A 25,799-nucleotide genomic window follows, 5' to 3' on the forward strand; every position below is an offset into this window, starting at 1 on the left:
AACCGCAAGCAGTTATGAACGGGGGGCCAAGCCCCCCCCGCGCGACTCGGACCCCATGCACCGCAGAGCCCACGGAAGTTGGCCCCAAAGGATGATGGGCTCGAGGCAAAAGTGAGGACACAGGCCAACGTCTGAGCCGTGGTATTCGCTGTAATGGGAAGTGCACCCGAAGTGCAAAAGGCTGAATGTGTGCCGATTTGGATTTGTTGTACTAAATCACACCCACATTGAGCAGTCATGACCACCTTCAAGATATGGCCTCAGGATTGTCCCTACATCATACCGACCACATTTCTTAAAAATCAGTATAGCCGTTCAGGAGATATGAACTTCCCATATTTTTAGCATCCCTTCCCACTGTCATTATTACCAAGGATCTCAAATTTGGTGTTCACAGCATTTAGTTTGACTGAGATATCAAACAGTTTACATTTTTATAGCTAGCTACAGAAATGTGTTTGTGAATAATTTGCGCATTTTTTGACCGAGTTAAATTCTTTTGATAACTCTACATCAGATCCAGCTGAAGAGTGTACGTGCCAAGTTTCAAGCAGATCGGACCAAATCCCAAGGAGGAGTTCGAAAAAGTAGGTTTTCCAGTTTTGGCGATTTTGCGAAAAAACTTTCTAACCGGAAGTAAAGCAAACCAAAGTGATTCAGCTCCATTCAGGGAATCTGGGGATACAAGGTTTTTGAATATACGACATACGGTTTGGGAGTTATAGGCAAAAACGTGTTGGCCTAGGTTATAGCGCCCCCTGCAGGCAGATATATGTAGTTTTTTGTGTCTGAGATATTCGCAGGTGTCTGCACCAACCCTCCAAATTGCACCGCCCTCCCTTGCACGGTTTAGAAAAATAAAAATAAAAATCTTTACAATTACAATAGGGTTCACAGCACCGCGGCCCCTCGGGCTTGGCCACCTAATAATGTCACACACACACACACACACACACACACACACACACACACACCTGCAGGAGGTGATTTCCTCTTCAGCTTTGACCTTTACTGAGATGACAACTTTCAGACAAAGCTTCTGATTGGCTCTTAGCCTCCTGAGCTGAGGACTCCCTGTTGAGGCTTCATCTCGTCCTTAGAATCCTAGACAGTTTATACATGTCACTTTAAAAACATCATGTTTTAATGTGGTGGTGTTGCACGGTACAGGAAGTGCTACGGTGGGTTAGGGTTATCAAGGGCTGAAAAGTGATGACAAAGATGAGGAGCAGGACTTCTAATCAGCTCAGAGGATGCTGATGTTCCATATAACAATACCAGGAGGTAAAACAGGTGGAGGTGTTACACAGGAGGCCAACAATCCAGTTTACAAAAGTTTGAATGAGGCAGGACTGGTCTAAACAGATGTCTTATCGAGCTGATGCTAAAATGACTTCTGACAGAAATGATGCGATTGGCTCACTGACGTCACCTTTTGATGCTGAATGTGGGCAGAGCACGTTTTCAGTTTTCATAGATAGATAGATGGATAGATAGATAGATAGATAGATAGATAAATAGAGAAATAGATAGATAGATAGATAGATAGATAGATAAATAGAGAAATAGATAGATAGATAGATAGATAGATACCCGAGGAGAAATTAGGTAATCGTAGCAGCCGTACAACTAGAATCAAAAGTAAGGATGTAAGGATTAATTTGTCCCATGGAAGGGGGATAAACAGAAGGGATAAAAATGTGTCGTTGGTGTGATGGATGTGTGACTGTAGTTTCAGTTGTAAAATAGTCAGGTGTGTGATTTTCTTCCTGATTGAAGCTTCATTTGTCAGAACACTAGGTTCTATTTGAATCAGTCCAACGAAGCAAAGTTCTATGCCTCAAGTGTTTTTCCTTATGTTTGACACAAATAACATGTAGCACAGGTGACCTACTCTCAGTGTTGTACCTGAAGGCATCGTGTGTGTCACAGATGGAGGAGCCAAACCAGTGAAAGTACAGGATGCATTTCTGTTTGACTAAGAACATCTATGCAGCGACGTTTCAGACCGGCTCTGAGTGAATATGTTTTAGATGAACGGGTCCAGTTTAGAGATTTGTACAGAATATGCTATAGAATCACTGCTGTTCTGGTGACACATGAAGGAGCGACAGCTCACTGAGACACCGGACGTTGGACGGTCCTTCAATGTGTCACCTGTCTGTACTTGCGCATCTAATTGTTATGTTGATGAGTGTTAAATGTTAAACTGTGGTTGATGTTCAGACATTTTTCTTCATGTAGCGACGGGCCTATGAAGACATATTTCTATAATGTGAACAGCAGCAGTAATAACACTGATGCTTCATGTGACCTGGCCCTCCCCTACTGGAGGAGGAGCACCCCCCCACCCCCGCGCTTATAAGAGACGGACGAGCCACAGCAGGGATCTATCAGAGAGAGAGAGAGGTCCTGGATGTGACGCACAGCAGCAGCTGGATGGTAAGACTGATTCTATCATCATCTCTCAATTGTTAAATCCTGAACAAACTTCACTGAAGGGTTAGGGTTAACCCTACAATCACTGACGTGAACTCTGCATGCTGATCATCTTCTTCTCTTCAGTTTGTTCTGATGTGATTCTGTTTAACAGCACATTTAAAACATTTTCCACAGTGATGATGAAACACAAATGAAATCCTGTGTTTCATGACCATCAAAGCTGGCAGAAAAGAATTCTGTTTCTCATCCTCACTGCCTCCTTTCTGTTGAGCTCTTATCAAGTTTTATTTGTTGGTTTATTTTCAGACCACCAAAACATTTAAAAAACTGAAACTCCTCATATTAACACTTGAATCTGTACAAACATTTATACTGTGTGAACAGAGATAACACAAGGAATTGTCTTTATTTCTTTTCAGATTTTATTATTTAAATGTTTATTACAGGTTTATGTCCGTCTGCTATGCTCCTCCTTGCTTGATGTCTCCTCAGTGGCCAGTTTGATGTCTCCTCAGTGGACAGTTTGATGTCTCCTCAGTGGAAAGTTTGATGTCTCCTCAATGGCCAGTCTGATGTCTCCTCAGTGGACAGTCTGATGTCTCCTCAGTGGACAGTTTGATGTCTCCTCAATGGACAGTTTGATGTCTCCTCAGTGGACAGTTTGATGTCTCCTCAGTGGACAGTTTGATGTCTCCTCAATGGACAGTTTGATGTCTCCTCAGTGGACAGTTTGATGTCTCCTCAGTGGACAGTTTGATGTCTCCTCAATGGACAGTTTGATGTCTCCTCAGTGGACAGTTTGATGTCTCCTCAGTGGAAAGTTTGATGTCTCCTCAGTGGACAGTTTGATGTCTCCTCAGTGGACAGTTTGATGTCTCCTCAGTGGAAAGTTTGATGTCTCCTCAGTGGACAGTTTGATGTCTCCTCAGTGGAAAGTTTGATGTCTCCTCAGTGGACAGTTTGATGTCTCCTCAATGGACAGTCTGATGTCTCCTCAGTGGACAGTTTGATGTCTCCTCAATGGACAGTTTGATGTCTCCTCAATGGACAGTTTGATGTCTCCTCAGTGGACAGTTTGATGTCTCCTCAGTGGAAAGTTTGATGTCTCCTCAGTGGACAGTTTGATGTCTCCTCAATGGACAGTTTGATGTCTCCTCATTGGACAGTTTGATGTCTCCTCAGTGGACAGTTTGATGTCTCCTCAATGGACAGTCTGATGTCTCCTCAGTGGACAGTTTGATGTCTCCTCAGTGGCCAGTTTGATGTCTCCTCAGTGGCCAGTTTGATGTCTCCTCATTGGACAGTTTGATGTCTCCTCAATGGACAGTCTGATGTCTCCTCAGTGGACAGTTTGATGTCTCCTCATTGGAAAGTTTGACGTCTTCTTGTCGGAAAGTTTGAATCTCCTCATTGGACACTTCAGTCCACTCTGTCTCCTTGGACGTTGGTGTCTTTGTCATCAGAGATGAGTGTTTTCTGGTTTATGAGCATGCTCAATTTGTTGATCCTGTGGGAGGAGCCAGGCACTGAGGCGATGACCCTGAACTCACGCCTCCTCTGTCAGGTGTCAGGACGAGGAGCATCAGGAGGCGTCCACTCCCACCAGAGGAGCAGGAGGAGCTGGGTGTGGAACCAGTTCTTTGTCCTGGAGGAGTTCCAAGGAGACGAGCCGCTGTATGTTGGGAAGGTACCAAACATTTAAGATCAATAAGTGATCAGTAATGGTGACATTCTAATCACTTTTTAATAATCAGGTTCACACTTCAGCTCCACCTGCTGGACTTCTTATAGTGGAGTCTTTATGTTTATCACATCTATAATACCTACCTCAGACCTCAGCTGTCCAATCAGTGAGATGATAAGAACACACACACAAACACACGCACACACACCGGACAGAGCATCCTGTGGCCTTCTGGGAGATGACTAACACACCATCTGTCTGTAAGATTCAAACTGACAGTGTGTGTGTGTGTGTGTGTGTGTGTGTGTGTGTGTGTGTGTGTGTGTGTGTGTGTGTGTGGATGACTTCAAGACTTTTGAGATGCTGCGTTCAGGAACAAAACGCTGTTTCACAGTCATCTCTGTTTAATCCACACAACAAAACTCACAACATGTGTGTTGACTTCCACAGGGTTCCACAGAGTTCTACAGTCGGACCTCTGTGGTTTTTCTGTATTAGCTGGAAACATCAGGAAAACAGTTGAGGGTGCTATATTATACACCACCAATCTGTGTAGCCTCAGTTAACGCATACCTTGTGGAATATTCTTTAACCAAACTGGGTTAAAAAATGTTATGCTCTGACAGCAGTTAAATATCCCACGTACAGAGGCTTTGTGCTAAGCTAGACTGACCCCGTGACTGAAACACAAAGAACACCAGGATCTATTTAATAGTTGTGCTGTTCTTTCAACTGACTCATGATGGTTGCCTCTGGTCCCGCAGCTTCACTCTGACACGGATAAAGGTGATGGTCAGGTGAGGTACGTCCTGAGTGGTGAAGGTGCGATGTCCATATTCAGCATCGATGAGAATACAGGAGACATTCACGCCACCAAGAGGCTGGACCGGGAACAGCAGGCGTATTACACCCTTAGAGCTCAGGCTCGAGATCGAAGGACCAACCAGCTGGTCGAGCCCGAGTCCCAGTTCATCATCAAAGTACAGGACATCAACGACAACGAGCCCAAGTTCCTGGAGGGACCGTATACCGCTAGGGTGGCTGAGAGGTCTCCTATAGGTAAGTCTGAACACCTACAGACGGTATGAGAAGCAAAATTTATCCCCAAAATATTGAGCCAGGACTTCAACAGCTGATGATCTGTGAAAGAAAATAAAAAAATATGTAAAAACTATCCAAAACATCCTGAAAATGTTGTTAACTTGAGATTTTTTTTTTTCTTTTATTCATACAAAAAGTAGAAAATGAGTCCATTTATTTGCAGTTTTTGAAATGTAAAATTACAAATGATGTTTAGAGAGGTGGTAGAGCGGGCGTCCCATGTACAGAAGCTTCTTGCAGCGGACCCGGGTTCCACTCCCGGCTCGGGTCCCTTTGCTGCGTGTCACTCTGCCTCTCTCTCATCCTGTTTCCTGTCATATCTTCAGCTGACCTATCAAATAAAGCCATAAAAGATTACTTAAAAAGAGAGAGAGAGAGAGAGGCTGACCAGCGAAATACGAGTGAACAAATAAAACTGCGCTCTTCACTATGCTTGTTGAATGTGTCTGATGGAGTTTTAAAGTTGTTTAACATAAAATAGAAAAACTGTCAAAGACTCAGCTGTGCCGTCCACAGACGAACAGTCAAATGATAATATGATAAAGTTCAGAGAGATATCATTATATTTTACAGGCTGCAGCTCTTAATGTGAAAATCAGAGTTCAAACAGGCTCTTAATGCGAGAGTGACTTTTTCAGTTTGTTGTTTTGAATCTTTTGTGAACAGGTACGTCGGTGGTGACGGTGTTGGCAACAGACGCTGATGATCCAACATATGGAAACTCTGCAAGACTAATTTACAGCATCCTGCAGGGTCAACCATACTTCTCTGTGGAGCCAAAGACAGGTGAGAACGCACCTGAACACGTCACCTGAACACATCACCTGAACACGTCACCTGAACACATCACCTGAACACGTCACCTGAACACATCACCTGAACACATCACCTGAACACATCACCTGAACACGACAGTAGTTTTCAGTAAACTAAGTCTTGAGTTGTTCTGATTGGTTGTTTGGACTACGACATTTAAAGAAATCTTTCAACTAAACAATGAATCGATCTTCTGATAAAATTAAAGCTCATTAAAGATCTGTGTAAGTTTATTATTTCTGTAACACCTCACTGAGAGACGTTGGAGGAGAAAACAAGGATGTTTGTGTGTTTGTCAGAGAGTCAAGTTTGAGGGATTTTTACTGTGAACAGAAAAATAAAGTTTATTTTAATAATGATTTATTCATTCATTCATTCTAATGAAAATTAATTACGAAATGTGTTTTCAGTCCAAAGCTTCCCAAACAAAAAACAGTGTGAACTCTGCTGTCATGTTGATGTCTCTCTTACATAAACCTGTTTCCTCCCCCTCTCTCTGCAGCACACATTAACCTGTAAATGATCCTCAACATGTTTATGGTGATTTAACTAGTCCTCGTCTGCACAGCCACAGATTAACAGAGACTGTGTGTGTGTGTGTGTGTGTGTGAGAGAGAGAGAGGATTAAACAGCTTCAGCTTGTCTCTTTTAATCAGCTCACAAGTCACATGATGTTTCCACTTCCTGTTTAGTTGGACTGAAAAACATCTGAAATGATCTCTGATTCTGTATAATGGGTGAATTTAAAAACCAGCAGATGATCACTCAGTCTGAACTGACAGTCTCAGTAACAACTTCAGTAAACCGGTTATTTACTGAATCAGGTTGAACCATTAAAACCTAACTCATGTCTCAGCTCTTGAATCAGGAAGTCAGTGTAAAATCAAGCTAGCACAGCAGCAACAGTTTAGAGACTCAAAGATAAATCTGAGACTGGATTCTGTCTGTGTACATGTACACACACTGAGTGTTCACAGTCTGATCATGCTAAGCTAACAAGCTAACTGACATCGTTAAACATGTTTGCGGATTTATATGTGGTGTTTAAATGAAATTTAAATCTTCCGGTCTCAATCAGAAGCTTCTGTCTGTTTGGTGTTTACCTCAGTCTCACCTGTCCTGCAGGTGTGGTGCGGACAGCTCTTCCAGACATGGACCGGGAGGTGCGGGACCGTTACCTGCTGGTTGTCCAGGCCAAAGACATGATTGGTCAGATGGGTGGTCTGTCAGGAACAACCTCCATCACCGTGATGCTGACAGACGTCAACGACAACCCGCCTCGCTTCCCCCGCAGTGAGTCTGACATCTGACAGCATCCAATGACATCACAGAGTTCATGACAGCAGACACATCGCACCAGCAAGGTGATTCATTTTACCTGTCTGTGTGTGTCTGTGTGTGTGTGCAGAGAGCTACCAGTTCAGGGTCTCGGAGTCCGTCCTAGTTTCAGCTGTGGTCGCTAAGATCAAAGCTCTGGATCTGGATGTTGGTCCAAATGCTGAACTGGACTACAGGATCCGGGACGGAGACGGAGCAGGAACCTTCAGCATCATTACGGACCAGAACACACAGGAAGGACTGATCACAGTACACAAGGTACTTCATACAGTACACAAGGTACTTCACACAGTACACAAGGTACTTCATACAGTACACAAGGTACTTCACACAGTACACAAGGTACTTCACACAGTACACAAGGTACTTCATACAGTACACAAGGTACTTCATACAGTACACAAGGTACTTCACACAGTACACAAGGTACTTCACACAGTACACAAGGTACTTCACACAGTACACAAGGTACTTCACACAGTACACAAGGTACTTCATACAGTACACAAGGTACTTCACACAGTACACAAGGTACTTCACACAGTACACAAGGTACTTCATACAGTACACAAGGTACTTCACACAGTACACAAGGTACTTCATACAGTACACAAGGTACTTCACACAGTACACAAGGTACTTCACACAGTACACAAGGTACTTCACACAGTACACAAGGTACTTCATACAGTACACAAGGTACTTCACACAGTACACAAGGTACTTCATACAGTACACAAGGTACTTCACACAGTACACAAGGTACTTCACACAGTAAAATCTTTGGTTCTTTGCAGGATGATCAGTTCTCTTGTTGGTTGAACTGACTCTGATAGAGAGTGTGTGTGTGTGTGTGTGTGTGTGTGTGTGTGTGTGTGCAGCTGTGAACAGTGTGGCTGTCTGATCATTGCATCAGTGTGACAGAGCTGCAGCAGATCAGGTGTGTGTTCTCAGTCCCCGAGGAGAATCGCCTGCTGCTCCACAGCTGACACACGCACGCACGCACGCACACACACGTACACACACACACACACACACATGCATGCACACACACACACACACACACACACAAACACACACACACACACACCCATTTAGACCTCAGTGATGCATTAAAAGCACAAAATAATCCAAAGTGAAGTCTTCAGTTATAAACTGTTTTCAGTCTATACATCATGACATGATGATGTCACCATGTCCATGACCCCCCCCCCCACCCCCCCAGACTCTGGACTTTGAGACAAAGTCGAGCTACATGTTGCGTGTCGAGGTGTCCAATCGTTATGTGGATGCTCGTTTCCTGTCAGCGGGTCCGTTCAGCGACACGGCAACAGTTCGTCTGCTGGTGGAGAATGTAAACGAGCCTCCGATGTTCTCCGCCCCCGTCAGTCAGATGGTGATCTCTGAGGACGCTGCCGTGGGAACTGATGTAGGATCAGTGTCAGCTCATGACCCAGACTCCACCAACAGCCCTATCAGGTATGACATCTGTTCAAATAATTCTGCGATAATTTAGAACTGGAGGCAAGAGATCGGAGTCAGCTCCAAGTTCAAACAAGTTTAAATCTTGTACAAGACGAGCGTTCACAGAGCAACACGCAGGTCTGTTACAAAATGAAGACTCAGTGTGTCAGGGGAAAAGCATTTATCTGCCTCTGTAGATGTGTTTTCACTCTGACAGTTACTAATTTAATCCCTCCTGCACTTAAAGAAATAGTTCCCAGAGAAGGAAGTGTTAACCTTCAGTGATTCCTCAATACCTTACATGGGTCATCAACCTAAAACAGGTCACAGGTCACTTTAAACAGTTGAATATTCCTGTGTAAGACTTCAGTTCACCTCTCTCTTCATTAAGTAGTAGCAGTGTGTGTGTGTGTACAGTTGTGTGTGCAGGTGTATTGACAGTGGTGTGTGTGTGTGTGTGTGTGTGTGTGTGGGTGTGTGCAGGTACTCTGTAGACAGGGAATCAGACGTGGAGTGTTACTTTAACATCGACAGTCACTCAGGTGTGATCACGACTGCCCGTCCTCTGGACAGAGAGACTGTCGCTCTGCACAACATCAGCCTCCTTGCCACAGAGAGCCGTAAGTTTCATCTTTACACAACTTTATTATCTGATTCATCCTACAGATGGAGTACAGTGGCCACCAGGGGGAGCAACAGCAACGATCCGGCAGGGTTTACAGTTTCACATTAAAGAGGTTAAAAAACACTGCGCCCATTAGCTCAGTTGGTAGAGCAGCGTCCCATGTACAGGACTTAGTCCTGCAGCGGCCCCGTGTTCCAGTCCCAGCCTGGGGCCCTTTGCTGCATTTCACCTCGCTGCTGTCCATCAATGAAAACATACAAAGACTAAAAACTAAATCGGGTCACATGTGAGAGTTTGGGAAGATTGTAAATGAGGCGCGCTGCAGCGTTCTGATGAGTTAACAAGGAGATTAAAGGAGTTTAGTCGGAGAGAGAAACTTGAATTCAGACAGTGGACGGTTGTATTTTTCTGTTTAGAAGGAAAATAGTTGTCAAAATATTTCCTTCACATTTATTGAGTTTATTTTGTTGACTTATTAGACTCAGTAGTGAACTGGCTGCTTTCACATCTCCAGCTGAAACTACAGGCTGTCAGACTGTAACTCTGAGCTACAGAGGGCTGTTAGCAGCTAGCTGGTTAGCATGCTAACCTCAGTAGAGGCATCTCTGACAGACTGTCAACACTGTGTCCTCACGCTCAGATCACGTTAGCTCAGTTTTTAAAGTTTTAAAGGTGCTATTTGCAACTCGTCAAACAGTGTGTGTGTGTGTGTGTGTGTGTGTGTGTGTGTGTGTGTGTGTGTGTGTGTGTGTGTGTGTCAGTGGATCAGTCTCAGGTGGGGAAAGCTGTTGTTCTAATCTCTGTGACAGACGTGAACGACAATGCTCCAAGCTTCGCTGTCGAGTACGAAACATTCGTCTGTGAGAACACAAAACCTGGACAGGTAAACTCACCTGGACACTGATGATGTCATCTCTAAACCTCTTAAATATTTATTCATATTCATAAATATGTCTAACTTCAGAGTTTGAGTCAGAAGTTGTTTCCTTATTCTGATCATCTTTTAGTTTTTACACAATTAATATTTACTCTTACAGATTAAAAAAGGTTTTATTCATATGAGTTATTTATTACATTTGTCTAAACTAACTTTGTCCAGTAAGCACAAAATATTCCCACGTTGGACTGCCTGAGGGGATTAATGTTCACTAATGTTTAGCTGCTGTGACCCTCAGATTAATCAGCTGACAGTTATTTATGTTCAAAGTGTCTGAAATCTGTTTTCATCTGTTTCTGATCAGCAGCCAAATGTTCCATCAACGTTCTACTGATGTGATCTCACACCGATCTCAGTCACATGACCAAGGAGGGTCATGTGGGTCCTCTCCTCTCCTCTCCTCTTTTTTCAGACTGCAGGCAGATCCGATCTTTCAGGATTCAATCAGATCAGATTTTTGTGTCACCAAAATATTTGCCGGGGTTGCTATGGTAACAGTGTAGGCCACAGTAACTCTTCTGTGGTGATGCAGCTTTGCAACACGAAGCGTGATCAGTGATCTGCTGTACAGAGGATCACGCAATTTATTTCAGGCTGTCGTGCTCACACCGCTCTGACTCTGAATCTGAGTGTTCAGACTGAGACACTAATCTAATTTCACACTAGGTCCACATGTGGTTTGGATCTGATTTGCAAAATTTGTGTTTGATGTGTTTCTGTTGTCCAGACTCCCTAAAATCCAGCCGGGGTAGGGTTAGACGAGGGTTATGTGACGGGAAAGGAGTCGAGGGGAGAAATGAGAAGAGCGCCTGATGGTATCACTCAGTGTGGATGCTCAGTTTGAAGAGCCATTCTGTTGTTTCTGGTGTCAGGAGGATCTGAGTCAGCTGCTGGAGTTTATCGTCTGCAGGACATCCCGACAACAGATTTAATAAATAATGATGATATTTTACAACTGTAAATCAGTTTTGTCTCTTTGTTTCATTTCGTGTCAGCTGACCCTCTCGATGATCTTTGACCTCTTAGATCATTCAGACTCTGAGTGCTGTGGATCGTGATGAACCAGAAGATGGACATCACTTCCTGTTCTCTCTGACTGCCGAGGCTGCTGGGAATCTCAACTTCACCCTGAGAGATAATAAAGGTGAGAAACAGAATGTGGGTAAGGCTGCACCTTAAATAATGAAACAGGGTCCACTTACTATCTCTCTCCTGGAGCTCTTAACCTACAGTATCCCTGTGACCATTCAACACACCTCATTCACTAACAAAGAGGTTTTCATGCTTCTGCTGCCCTCAAGTGGCCGGAAAAGGAGATGACACCCTGACGTGTCCAAACGTACAGATCAACTGGACGATCATGTGGCTATGTAGCTGTTTGATCTCAACACAACTAAATTGTAAACTGATGATGCCGACATACTAAAGAACAAACGAGGGGAGGTGAGCGTGTCAAACATTTTACTAAGATGAGTCCATTCATCTTTTTTTCTTCTCAACTGCCACAATCACTTAGCCTACAGTCTGCCTGATGTTTCATCTGAAGTTCTTTCAAACAAACCCTCAGAAATCTGTGAGATGACTCAATAGAAGTGGATTCATAGTGTAGGCATGACAACCATCATGACAGAGCATGTGGAGAAAAGAATACCCACCAACATTTAAACTTATCCTAGATATTGGAGTGCAGTGGTACCATAGGGGTAAGTCCTTAAAAATAACTCAAGTCCACCTGAAAAAGTCCCTGTCTGATTTACCGAAGTTTGGTTTATTACTGTTATTTTACCAGTGAGAAAAAACTTCTTTAAGGTTCACAGCTGACCATTTCAAAGTCCCGCAGGTTTGTCCATCTGCTGACAACACTCTGGTGTTTCAGGCTTTCCATCCATCTGTCCTCAGACAACACAGCTTCTGTCCTGACTCAGCATGGTGGTTTCCTGAAGCGGGATCAGCTGGTTCACTTCCTGCCGGTGGTGATTTCAGATGGCAGCAGTCCGTCTCTCAGCAGCACCAACATGCTGTCCATCATTGTCTGCACCTGTGATGTCACCGGAAACCGTCGCTCCTGCAGTCATGGTACATCCCCACTGCTGGCGGTCAGCCTCAGCACTGCCGCCACCGCCGGCGTCCTCACCTGTGTCCTCACTCTGCTCGGTAAGACCTGAGACACGACCATTAACACAGAGACCACACCCCTGTAAACAGGAAGTAACAACCACCTACAATCACAACAATCACTGTTCAAATGAGTCCCCCCTCCTTGTGTCCTCAGGTGTTGTCATAGTAACGGTTGCTGTCCGACACAGGAAGAGAGAACCTCTGACGATGGATGATGAGCGAGGCATTCGTGAGAACATTGTTCATTATGATGATGAAGGTGGAGGTGAGGAGGACACTGAGGCCTTCGACATGCTCACTTTAAGACACCTTAACAAAACAAAACCAACCCATCAAGACCAAGACCAGAACCCACAAAGACTCTACAGCAGAACACTGGAGTACAGGGCTGATAAGGACCGGGTGTTCCAGGAGTTCATCAGGGACAGACTGCAGGATGCAGACCTGGACCTGAAGGCGCCTCCTTACGACTCCCTGCAGACCTACGCCTTCGAGGGAAGTGGGTCGGCTGCCGAGTCACTCAGCTCATTAAACTCAAAAAATTCATTAGAGTCCGAGCAGAACTATGACTTCCTGAGAGCGTGGGGGCCGAGGTTCAGGAAGCTTGCAGACCTCTATGGAAACCATGAGGGAGGGGGGGGTGACACATCGCCCTCAGACAGCCCCTGCGACAGGTGTGTCAAGACCACAGGGACGGGGGTGTGGCTAAAGTAAGAACTTCCTGTTTAATCTGTCTCTTGTCTTTATCTGAGGCATGTGGATCAAGATCAAAGTGCTGTCAGAGATGTTTCTGATACCCTGAAACTGAATCACAGCAGAGTTCAGGACATCCTGTGTTTCTAAACTGAGGACACAACACATAATGGCGGCCCCGTCTCCTTCTGGGGGTTAGAATCGTACTTCAAACTTCACTTTCATAACAACAGAAACTACTTCTTCATTGTGCAAACAGTGTAAATTCCTCTTTGAAGACAATAAGTGCAAATAATTCATAAATTATCATCATAAGTCATGTTTCCATACAACAACTTCGATGTATATTGATCTGAAAAACTGAATCCAAACAGCAAAGTGAACAGAAGGAATAACCCAAACTCTCACCCTGAGACAGAAAAAGTCTCTGTCAGTGTGGTAACTGATGCTCGGGAGAGTTTTCTGCTGATGGAGTACAGTCACACAGTACAGCACTATGACTGTAAACTAAAACTAGCACTGTCATTGGACAACCAGAGGTAGCGTCAGCTATGTCAAGCAAGTTTCAAGTCTCTGTGCGATCCACACAGGAGAGGGAGCTGCTCAGTCGAGGAGAGGAGGGCTTTTCCTGTGTCCCTCAGTGAAAGGTGAGGGTGTCCCAAACCCCTGCTCAGTCACCCTGCAGGTAGACAATCAGCTGTACCATGACCTTGTTCCAAAACAAACGTGGACGCCAACCAGCAGCATGAGATATTTGTGCTTAAAAGTCAAATAGCTCCAGATTTGGTGGATCCTGACAGAGGCATGTAGGACTGTAGATTCTCCAGAGGGAACTTCAGGTACAGCTGTTTACTTCAGTGCAGTTCGATTTAAAATACTTTATTTGTCCCCGGGGGGCAATTAAAGGCACGTGGAGTAGTTGTACACAGACACAAATAAGGCAGCAGTACACAAGTCAGCACATAAGTTACACAGAGACAAAATAAGTCCTGGCGTCCTGAGAGGAGCCACTGACACACTGGGAACAGAACTATGAGGGGTTCTGAAGGATCCTGAGCTGTCCTCAGTGTTTGCTGTTGCACACGATGGAAAGTGCTCCGACCAGCAGTCCAGTGATTTTAGAGCAGACTTTGCTCTGCAGGTGTTTCCTGTTTTACAGGCTCGTGGAGTGAAACAGCAGGTGATGGAGAAAGTGATGACGCTCTCTGTGAAGGAGAAATAAAATGTCTGTAGAAGGTTCTGATTTACCCCAAAAGTGCTGAGCTTCCTCAGGAGATACTGCCGCTGCTGGCATCTCCTGAGGATCTCCTCAGTGTTGGAGGCAGGTTTAAACGTGCTGTGCCCAGGTGTTTGTACTCCTCCCCTGGATTGTGCTGAAGGCAGCTGCAGCCAGCTCCCTCTGCTCGCTGGGAAAAGGTCACCAAGATCTCTTTGGTCTTCTCCGTGTTTAACCTCGATAATATATCACAGCACTGCACAAACTCCTGCAGCACTGAGCTGTGGTGATGTGAGGGCTCAGAGCAGGGACAGGAGACTTTAGCAGATGACAGTCTGGATGGGTAGACCTGCAGTCATCAGTGCAGAGGTGAGAGGCACAGCCCTGAAGGAGCCTGTAGAGGTGTCCGAGAGGCCGGAGAGGGTGTTACTGACCAGCACCCTCTGTGACCTGTTGATCAGGAGGTCTGTAATCCACAGGCTCAGCTGGTGGTCCAGGTGGAGGTGGGTGGAGAGTCAGAGAGACCCCTGTCTGACTGACCCATACTGAAACAGACCCAATCCCGTCTGTCGCACACATCAGAGTAATTATCCAATTAGTGTTAATTTTGTTAATGACAACTGTGAGGAAATACGTCCGCTAAGACATTATATAAATGTCCTTAAATACTACATGACATTTTATCAGGTTCTGTCTGATCACTCCTTGACTGATTTCACAGATTTGCATTGTAATTCAACTGTAAATAGAGAATACCTTACATCTATAATGGAAAGTTTCATCTTGTGTAAAAATAACATGTCCTTACCAACCCTCCCGTCATCTCTCCATAATCTAGTTGTTCATTTGAATATGACATTCATCAGTTCTTCACCTTATGGTCCCAGTCCTCAAAAACAAAACCACTTGAGGTAACAGGATGTCAGCAAACTCTAAAGAAACTGTTGTAAAGCTGAACAGAGATGTCTTTCTCCATCTCTGTTCAGCTTTCAGGTCAGAGTTCAAAATCTTAAGAAAACTCCAAACTGAACTTATTTCTCTTCTTAACAAACATTTTAATCCAAGGGTCAGAGACTAAAGCTGCCTTTTCTTGGTAAGATTTTAGATGTATTTTACCAGCAGAATTACCTCCTCTGTCACATTGCTCCCCATCTGGTGTCAGGGATCAGCACAGGAGACAGAACTAGTCAAAATGTTTAATGAACTATGCAGTCGATACTGTAGATCATAATACGCCTCTGGACAGACTTGAAAAATGCGTCGGTCTGTCTGACGCAGTTCTCAGATGTTTCAGGTCTTTAATTAATGGCCGACCAGACCTGACATATGGTATCCAGCAGGGCTCTATTTCAGCCCCAATTCTTTTCAGTATGTATATGCTACCACTTAGCAACATTATTAGAAATCACAACATTCATTTTCATAATTATGCAGATGACACTCAGCTTTACGTCTCTGTATGCTGAAATGAATACAGTTCTATCAACAACTTGATTAGATGCATCTGATGACTCGGAACTTCTTGAAGCTTAATCAGAACAGACAAGATATATGTTTTTGCAGCTGAGAGAGAAAAATGGATCCATTTATAAGTTCTTTAAATCCCCGAGTATCTGTGCCCATCTGACATGGTGAAAACATCTGAGATCCTCCGACTCAAACCTCTAAGGTGTTCCTGAAGTAAGGACTCTGTTAACAAAGAAACAGGAATGTAAACATTTAAGGTTTATTTTTGCCGAGTGACAGGCTGTTAGAGCTGTCCAATGTACAAGGCTTATCACCCAAATCCACATACATTTGATGGCAAGCCGGGATGGAGATGGTTGAATCTCCCAGCAGCCCAGCCCTCCTGCATGCTGGAATTAGACGGGTTGTTTCTATGTTTACATGTTTATATGTTAATAACAGGTAAATGTGTGCTGCATATAACTGTCATAAACAAAACAAACAATAACACTCCCAGTGTTTTCCATAAACCCTGATCTCAGGTCTGTGAAAAGGCAGGTACAAAAGCAGCCACTTGAATTAATAAGCTGGCAGGTCTTGTTACATAATGATCTGACAGAAGGGCGGATTTGAACCATCTGATTGGTGAGAGGAAACACACATCAACGCTACGAGAGCGCTGAGCGAACAACAACAGATTAAAAATGAGCTAAAAGTCAAGATCAGCTGTAGATTTAGATGAAATTTCAACAACATGTCAGAAAAGTCTACATTAAATCTGCACAAACAAACAATGGAGGAGGGTTTTTAATGAGTCATTTATTCAATATATTTATTCAACCTGTTAAAGTGCAGAAAGAACTGAAACATACCAAGACATGCAAACACTGACTGAAACAGATCAATACTGAGAAAAGACTTATTAGCATCGTTAGCTCTCGTTAGGTGACCATCAGTCTTTTTCTTCTTCTAATAAATCTGCTTGTTTCCCTGGATGGGCTTCCATGGCAACCAGTCAACAGAAACCTGTGGAGTCTTTTTAATCAGCATCACTGATGATGTCACTGGAGCTGTGAACAGTGAGGTGACATCAGGTAAGAAGTACACTTATCTCCAAAATGTTCCCTTTGAAATTAAAGTTAGAGGTTACAATGGTGACACAGGTTGCTGCTCCTCATTGGCTGCCATGTGAGGAATGGGCGGAGTCAGTCAGTCACTCATTAGCATGTGAGGAGGTGGAGCTTCAGGAGCCACAGCTGAGGTAAGAGGGCAGAGGTTGTCGTTGGGTTTGAGTGGAGGGCATCGCTGCTTTCTGAGAGGAATGCGATTGGTCAGAGTCTGAGGAGACACACAAGATCCTGGGTTGTGATTGACCAATCACAAAGTGCCTATATTTCAATTAAAGGCTGGCTGACATGCTCCTTTTCTCCTTTTAAACCCCTAATCAACATCCTTGAATATATTACATTTAACCTGAACCCCTCGATTTGTGCACACATTATGTTTTATTAAAACTAATCAGAAGGTATCTTACATCGTAGAAAACAGTCCGTCACACACTCGCCTCTCTTTCACATCCATTCCAAGCGCAAAAAACCTTTGCACTCGGTGGCGAAGTAAACCTGAATCTTGCCTGCGTGTGGAGCTGTGGTGAACTTTGACCTGAGAAGTTGCATCTACAACCAAGAGCAGCGACGTGTGTGTTTGACGCTGCAAACAGACACACACATGCACATTTAGCCACCACAGGTGATGTCATTCACATGTCACCACAGGCTTCAGGGGGAATACAACTCCAATCAGAGAACAGCAGATTACGAGGCAGGTCAATCGTTAACGATAATGTGTGGTGTGATACATGTTGTCGTTTTTGTTCTGTTGTTTATGCCTGGGACACGAGACAAGTTCTGAAGTTTTTCAAAATTAATTGAAATTGATTAAAACGTTTTTATAATTTTTTGCCGTTGAGGTCACACCAGCCGAATTATAGCTCCCGTTAGTCTAGTCTTACTCTAAAATATTCCTATTTAATCTGGGGTGTTAGGAATTTGAACCTGTGAGGTCAGAGGGAACCTCTCACCTGAGGGTCGTCTTATCCTGGACTCACCTGCTGTCCAGAGCGTTCTGTGGTGTGACTTTCAGCTACAAAACATTTGAACATATTCACCCAAAATATATGCGGGCTGTGGTTCAACGCCTAACTGACACACATCTGGATATTTGAATTAATGTGTTTTCAAGTTCCTTTGTTTGGTACAATATAAAAGAACTACACTAAAGTTTTGCAAATGAATCATGTAACCATCTGATGAATTCTGAGATTTCAATAACTGAGTTTCACTAGCTTGTGATTTTGTGTGTGATTAAGGAGATTCAGTCCATTAATTAGAGGTTAGGGGGACCAGAGACCAAACACAGAACACAGACTGAGTTTCCTCCAAGACTGATCTTATAGATCATCTTGGGAGTACAGGTAATCCTGCCCCACCTATATCACGTACATCTCGTTGTTAACCAGACAGTTAGACAACGACTGCTCCGTATAAGCAAATGGTGAGTTGCATTTGCAAATGGGTTAGGGAATACTCCTCGACAAGGTCAAGAGGGTATCAGTTGATTCATAATTTGAAAACCATTTCAAACCAGATCGACAAACCATTTAAACTCTAACTCTAAAGGATCACTATGGAGCCAGAATGGTGACTTTAAAATTTGGCATCCAAGAAAAAAATTGGCATTGAAAACAAAACCAGTACTGAAAAAAGAAACATTGTCATTGAAACATTTGTATTGAAAACAGTTGTATTGGCATTGAAACAAGTATTGGCACTGAAAAAAGAAAGTAATTCAAATAATTCAAATCCGAAAATCTTATCATTTTATTTTATTGGGATTTTTTTGCATTTTTCAATGACAATCTTCAGATTTTTTCTTCATGTCACTTTTTTTTCAGTGACAGATTTTTTTTACAATGTCAGTTTTTTTTCAGTGTCACTGATTTTCAGTTTCAACTTTCTGTCACTGTTTTGGCGTCGAGAGGGCGGGGCCTGAGGGGAGGGGCAAGTAGAGCGTGGTTTGCATATCATTTGAGAAGGTATGGCAGCAGCCTGTGGGAAGGCGGGGCTGGATGGCCCAGCCACAATACCGTTGTAGTCGGCCGTCTCTGGGCAACACAGAGTCCAACTACCTCGCAGACTTTTCTTCAAGCTCTCTCCTGATGTGTCCAAGTCTCTGTGTATCTGGTTCTGTCCCGGAGCTCCTGAGCCCCGCTCCTATATGTGTATGGAGTGTGGTGGTAGTACTGGGGCGCCGAGCACGGAGCATTAGCCACAGTTAGCACAACAGTAGAACAGCCTGTTGCTCCGAGTCGGGGCTGCAGCGCCGACAGCAGCGCTCCGTCTGCTCCCCGAGCTCTGTGCCACCGCACTGCTACCGGAGACCGGAGCTCCCGAGCTCTGGTATCTATATGTGTATGGAGTGTGGTAGTAGTACCGAGCTAACGAGCATTAGCCCCAGCTGTGTCGCTCCGAGCCGGGGCTGCCTCGCCGACAGCAGCGCTCCGTCTGCTCCCCGAGCTCTGTAACACCACACCGCTGCACACGCATACAGAGACCGGACAATAAAGGAGAGTGCTGGGAGAAAAGTCAGTCAGTTATGAAAATATGTGTCTGTTACTTGATTACTATGAACCACAGTAGCACAATCACAGCTGACTTTACCCACATACTGACGTGTTGAGTTTATTCGCTTCGACTCAAAGGAGTCATTGTAGGAATAGTGACATTATTCACATGAACTCAGTTTATAGGGGAGCTCAGGAGCTCTGGTCTCCGGTAGCGGTGCGGTGGCACAGAGCTCGGGGAGCAGACGGAGCGCTGCTGTCGGCGCTGCAGCCCCGACTCGGAGCAACAGGCTGTTCTACTGTTGTGCTAACTGTGGCTAATGCTCCGTGCTCGGCGCCGGGGTACTACTACCACACTCCATACGCATGTAGAGACCAGAGCTCGGGAGCTCCGGGACAGAACCAGATACACAGAGACTTGGACACATCAGGAGAGAGCTTGAAGAAAAGTCCGCGAGGTAGTTGGACTCTGTGTTGCCCAGAGACGGCCGGCACACGGGCCCTAAATGGTGTATTATGGCTGGACCATCCAGCCCCGCCTTCCCACAGGCTGCTGCCATACCTTCTCAAATGATATGCAAACCACGCTCTACTTGCCCCTCCCCTCAGGCCCCGCCCTCTCGACGCCAAAACAGTGACAGAAAGTTGAAACTGAAAATCAGTGACACTGAAAAAAAACTGACATTGTAAAAAAAATCTGTCACTGAAAAAAAAGTGACATGAAGAAAAAATCTGAAGATTGTCATTGAAAAATACAAAAAAATCCCAATAAAATAAAATGATAAGATTTTCGGACTTGAATTATTTTAATTAGTTTCTTTTTTCAGTGCCAATACTTGTTTCAATGCCAATACAACTGTTTTCAATACAAATGTTTCAATGACAATGTTTCTTTTTTCAGTACTGGTTTTGTTTTCAATGCCAATTTTTTTTTTGGATGCCAAATTTTAAAGTCACCGTTCTGGCTCCATAGATCACCCTAAATAAAATATTTAACCCCAAATAATATGAATTACAGTGCAAACTACAGCAACAAAGATGAAGACATTAACTTCTAGTTGGAACGGTAGGTAGGTTCAATGTTCAAGGTCTGTCTGATTGGACGGGCACATTGTCCATCTTTTTAAACGAGAAGGAAAAACATTCATGTGTCATGACGACAAGTCACCACTGTTATTATCAACACGAGTCTGTAACTCAATGAAGCTCTGGTTATGTCTTTTATTACACAGCTGATTGTGAACTGTTGCTACCCCAGTAAACACACCAACTTCTTCAACGGTCAGCTGAAGAGTCTCGAGGCTCAGCAGGACAGCCCGTCCTGCAAATACCTGGCCTGTTCAAATTAGCTAACGAGCCCAGAGACACTCTGACAGTGAAGAGTGTCTCCGGAGGATGAGCGACACCAAGATGAGCAGCAGAAGACCTAAAGAGAGGCTGAAGAGGTCGGTGTGTTTACTAGGAGACTACAGCTCATAAAACGCTGTTTCAGAATCACAAGAGACACAGAAACAACCAGAGCTGCTGTGGGTCAACAGCTTGAGTCGTGTAGATAATAAGAGTGGTACCCGGACAGAAATGATCATATGTTGAGTTCAGTTTCACGCCATTCTTTCTTTGCAGGTCCAGTTGGCCTTTATATTTGGTAAAGGGTAGTTCTTCCTTGGCAATGAAAAAGACAGTGTTAAACTTAATGTTGATATATTAATTCAGCGCTTCCTCAGCGCACTGATTAACAGCCTCTTGCCTTCTAAATGCAACTAACTGTGGAGTTGCGTTTTCATTGGAGTACAGGTCACGGCATATTTTATCCCTTAAACTAGCACTGTGTTTGACCAGTATGTTATGCTTTAACTGTGTAGTGCCAGCATGACCTGCAGATTTCATGTTCCCCACATGTTGCTGTTATCGATTGCAAAATCTGCAGTTCATGAAATTCGTCTCACAGAAAAACCTTCACCAGTCAAATTTGCGCACCCATTCTTCAAGAAATCAGTATTTTCTGCCTTTTTTCGCCACACTAGTGTCTTCAGACTTGGACTCATCCTCTGAGATAGGATTTGACTCTGGCACACTTCTTGGCTTATCGGGGAGAAAATAACCCAGAGATTCCACCAGATACGTGTTCGCTGCGTTACTGCTTCAATCCAGTTTTACAGTGCCGCAGTTATAGGTATGTGTTATGAAAACAACGACACGAAGTGTTCCCGACCAAAGTATTAGTAGAAGAGCTTGTGTTTGTCTCTTCTTTTAGATTTGTGTGCTTGTGTCAACACAGAGTGTTTTATTTTGAAAAGTTATATGTTATATTGTTGTTTCAGTGCATGACTTCCTGTCTGCTCGGTTCTAAATTAGGCTGAATTGCTAGCCGTTTTTACACAGCGTCTCCGCATTATCTCCGGAGCGGTGGTTCGCCAATTCTCTGCCGATGGTGATTCACACAGAGCGAAGCATCTCCACCTTCACGTGTGTAATTCACACAGAAAGCTGCGCTGCGGCTCCTAAAGAGGCGTGACGGTACACGTCATGTTGATGACGTCGCTGTTTCCCAGGTGTTCCCCTGTTAATCCAAACCCGCGGACAGTTTATAATCATATGGATGCTGTTATAATGTGTAGTGATTGAGATCCTGACCCACCAAACATCCTGGAAAGTGAGGGAGTTAAGTTTTTTGCGCTAAATTACATAATTATACATAATCACCATCAGTAAACAGGACGCTGTCTGACTCTGTCACTCACGGGGACGGAGGCTGTTTTCTGGGGGAAAGTTCCCTGAAGTCTCAGTCAAGAGGGACTGACGGTCGCGGTGATTTATTTTCATCACAAACACTCAGTGAGTTAAACTTTTTAGCCGGTGACAGACACTGTTTTTAGGGCAGAAATGTGAGGAAGAGTCGGGAGGACGGACAGGAGGACAGACAGGAGGACAGACAGCAGGACAGACGCTTCTCCACGTACAGCTGTTGTATTTGTTTTCCTCATATAAGTTGCTAAAGACAGTTACAGTTACTACGTTACTGTTGTTCGGTCCTGTAACGTTGCTTTGTGGGACATTTCTCTGTATTTAGTTGAGTGAAGGACCTGTGCAGTTATCAGACTGTCAGACCGACACGCCCTCGCTCCGTGCCTCCGGATTATCCGTTCACACTGGGACGGCTCACCAATAATGCGGCCCTGATACTACCTCCAGAGGCGGATCAGCACCGGAGCCAAATTTCCCCCCTCTCCACATCTGAAACTTTCACACAGAGGCGGGTGCGGAGAATTGGCGAAGGATCCCTGCATGCAAACGGCAGTGTGAAAGAGGCTGCTGCGTCGTGCTCTGGCATCCGCCGAAATAGAAGTCCTGTGTATCTGCTCCGGACTGCTGGAGCCCTCGGGAGCAGAGACACAGCGCAGTGGACCCTGGTGGAAGTTAAGACATTATCTAAAGTGAAAAACCAGCTCAGCTCCGCCACGCAGCGGACACATATCTGGTTGAATCACAGAGTTTGTTTCGCCATTGTTCGCTGAAAGTGAAACCTTTTCCTTGCTTTGATTCCCTTCCACTACCAGTGTTAAAAAAAAAACACCGGCAAATTCACTGGTCGCACATGTGCGACTAAATGTAAAATTTGGTCGCACTGTCTCAAATTTTGGTCGCAAAATGCGCCGATTTGGTCGCAGTCTGGAGCCCTGCATGTCTTTTGTTGCAAGACACAAGGTTATTGGAGTGATGTCTTTAATTTGATGTCCAGGATTTTAAAGGTTCAGATTGACCCTGATCCAGTTTTAATAATTATGGGGACATCTAAAGAAGCAAAACTGACACTGGCACAACTACGCTATATGGACATGTAACTGCTGAAAAGCTTATCCTCATATTTTGGAAAAAATAAAGATGTCCCAACACTGAAGTTATAGCTCATGGAGCTGATGCACACACTCCTCCTTGAGATGATCTGGTTCTTCATTCAGGACAAACTAAAAGACTTCGAGAAAACTTGGCAACCTTTTGGTATTCTATCTTGCAGGACAAGTTGAATCTTGATTGCAGTCCTGGATGGGTTGTTGTAGGAGGCTGTTTCTTTGAGTTTCTGGTCTCGGTTTACCTTTTATTTGTTTATGTACTTTTTGTTCATGTCCTTTTTTATATTTTGTTTCAATAAAAAAAGAAGCATTGTAATAACAATTGATATTTTGAAATGAAGTTTCATAATAAAAATCTGAAACAATCCGCAACAGTCATTGTAAATACAGTGATACAAAATACAAAAAAACAGTTCCAGCTATTTGTTGTTGGGATTTCCACATTTTTTAAGAAAACACTGAATATGGGATTAACCCTGAATTTGTCCTCTTGCAGGCAACATTAAAGAAACTGTTCTGTTATTTGTGTTTGTGTGTTTTTACTCCTTAAAATACCTAACTGATTAAAATTCCTCAAAATATTCAGTCCATGAATATAAAATCTCATTAATCAGCAACTGGAAATATTAGCGTGAACCTTAGTGACACCTTAAAATCAGCTTTATGGATCTGTGGAGATTAAGGTGAACGTTATGAAGCCTTTAAAATCTACCTTATTTGTTCATGAAGGCTTTTCAAATTAAGGTGTTTTTGACTGTTGATCATTATTTTTCATTCTTAACTCCGAGGAATATATCTTAACACTTCTGGTGCAGTTCTACTGGCAGCATGCCTCCAAAACAAACCAAGCAGAACAGAACTTATGCCAAGATGACAGCAACTCAGGTGATTGACTTAAACCAGACCCAGCAATCACCAATGCTATAGAGGTAATGATGGCTAACATAGTTTTAGCATCCTCAGAAACGACCGCACGACAACAATACACTGCAGTAAATGGGTCCAAATATAAACTGCCATCAAAAAGCCACAAATAATGCTCAGAACAGCACCAAACTTCAGCAACATTAGAAACAGGGTCCCAGCACATATTTCGAGGCATCAAACATTTGATATAGTTGCCGTATTTGTCAGAAAATATAAACAAATCTCACCACCCGAGAAGCCTTCCTTGTTGTGGGAAAGCCCTGCGAGTCGATTACCGAGTGCAGTAGAGTCCCGCAGTAATGATCATCACTGAGCTGTGGAACTCCACTGCACTCGGTGACTTTAACAGAGATGATTAAACTGCATATTGAAATGGATGCTAAGCTGACGGACCTGGAAGGACGGTCCAGAAGAGAAAATATTAGAATACATGTGTCAAAGAGGGATCGGAAGACGATGAACCAGCAATGGTTGCTTTTGTGGAACGTTTATTAAGGCACAAACTGGAGTTGCCCGATTTAGCTGAAGTACGAGTTGAGAGAGCGCATCACGCCCTGGTGCCAAAGCCGCAGCGCCACGATCCATCGTTGCCAAAATGGCCAGCTACAGAACAAAAGAAGAAATATTAAAACTAGCCTGGCAGAAACGTGGGTTTGAGAACCTGGGAAACAAGATTAACCTAGATCATGATATGCACCTGAGGTTTTGAAGCAGCGGAAGGAGTATGCAGAGGTGAAAGCTGTGTTAAAGGAGAAGAAAATCCGCTTCCAAACCCCGTTCCCAGCAAAGATGAGAGTATTTAATCCGGAGGGAACTGTGTTATACAGCTCGGTGGTGGAGGCGACTAGCGACTTGGCAAAGAGGGGATTCCCGGTAACAGTGATCAAACGCCCGGAGACCTTTTTGGAACAGATCCGACATCTATCGTGGCGCACAGAGAGAAAGACCAGGGGCCAGGTGAATAAGGATCGGACCCGGGACTATAAGAAGAGACTCCAAGCATTCAGACGCCAAGAACAGGAGTGACTACAGGACACGGAATAACTGATACATTATGGGGACTGGTGGTGAGTTTCTTTTTTTTGTGTTTGTTTTTTTTAAGACGTCCCCGAAGAGACCGATGAGGTGAGACGCATATATTATTAGGGATTTCTTTATTTTAAAAATAAGAACTATATGTGGCAATAGAGACAATTAAAATGGTCGGGTGCTTTACCTGTGCTGTGAAAAACATGGACAGTGGCCGGATAGCAAATGAAGGCCCTTTCCCACCAACAGGTGAGAGAGGCCCCCCTTCATCGGGGCGTACTTAGGGTCTTATTGGAGACCACACAGTTGGAAGTCAACATATTATCTTTTTATGTTCTGTCTGTTCAAGGACAACTAACGGTTCTTTTTGCAGCTGTCGTTCTATACAGCTCAAATATTTGCATAATGGTTGTTTATGTATGTTCAGGGAGTGTATGGATTGCACCAGGTTCTGCTATTTTAAAAACATCCAGACAATCAGAATATGGTT

At 44.0% G+C, this 25,799-nt stretch overlaps 2 protein-coding genes across 6 annotated transcripts in view; one reads left to right on the forward strand and one right to left on the reverse strand.

Annotated features, from left to right (window-relative positions):
- The first annotated feature begins 2,404 nt into the window (after window positions 1-2,404).
- On the forward strand, window positions 2,405-16,174 carry LOC115572695 (cadherin-7-like). Its single transcript, XM_030403081.1, has 12 exons — window positions 2,405-2,442; window positions 2,862-4,129; window positions 4,891-5,185; window positions 5,894-6,013; window positions 7,169-7,336; window positions 7,452-7,639; window positions 8,607-8,860; window positions 9,329-9,465; window positions 10,232-10,353; window positions 11,434-11,551; window positions 12,307-12,561; window positions 12,680-16,174. Exons 2-12 carry the CDS (start codon window positions 3,908-3,910, stop codon window positions 13,237-13,239), a joined length of 2,439 nt encoding a protein of 812 aa, XP_030258941.1. The 5' UTR covers window positions 2,405-2,442; window positions 2,862-3,907; the 3' UTR covers window positions 13,240-16,174.
- A 505-nt stretch (window positions 16,175-16,679) lies between these two features.
- LOC115572697 (E3 ubiquitin-protein ligase RNF31) overlaps window positions 16,680-25,799 on the reverse strand; it is a 41,449-nt gene continuing 32,329 nt past the window's right edge. For all 5 annotated transcript variants that reach the window (XM_030403087.1, XM_030403088.1, XM_030403083.1 and 2 more), the window contains one exon: window positions 16,680-17,218. In XM_030403087.1, coding sequence (XP_030258947.1) covers window positions 17,090-17,218 — 129 coding nt within the window. In that variant the 3' untranslated portion in view covers window positions 16,680-17,089. The remainder of the gene's footprint in view (window positions 17,219-25,799) is intronic.

Source organism: Sparus aurata, chromosome 21 (assembly GCF_900880675.1).
Source record: "Sparus aurata chromosome 21, fSpaAur1.1, whole genome shotgun sequence".
NCBI lineage: Eukaryota > Metazoa > Chordata > Actinopteri > Spariformes > Sparidae > Sparus > Sparus aurata.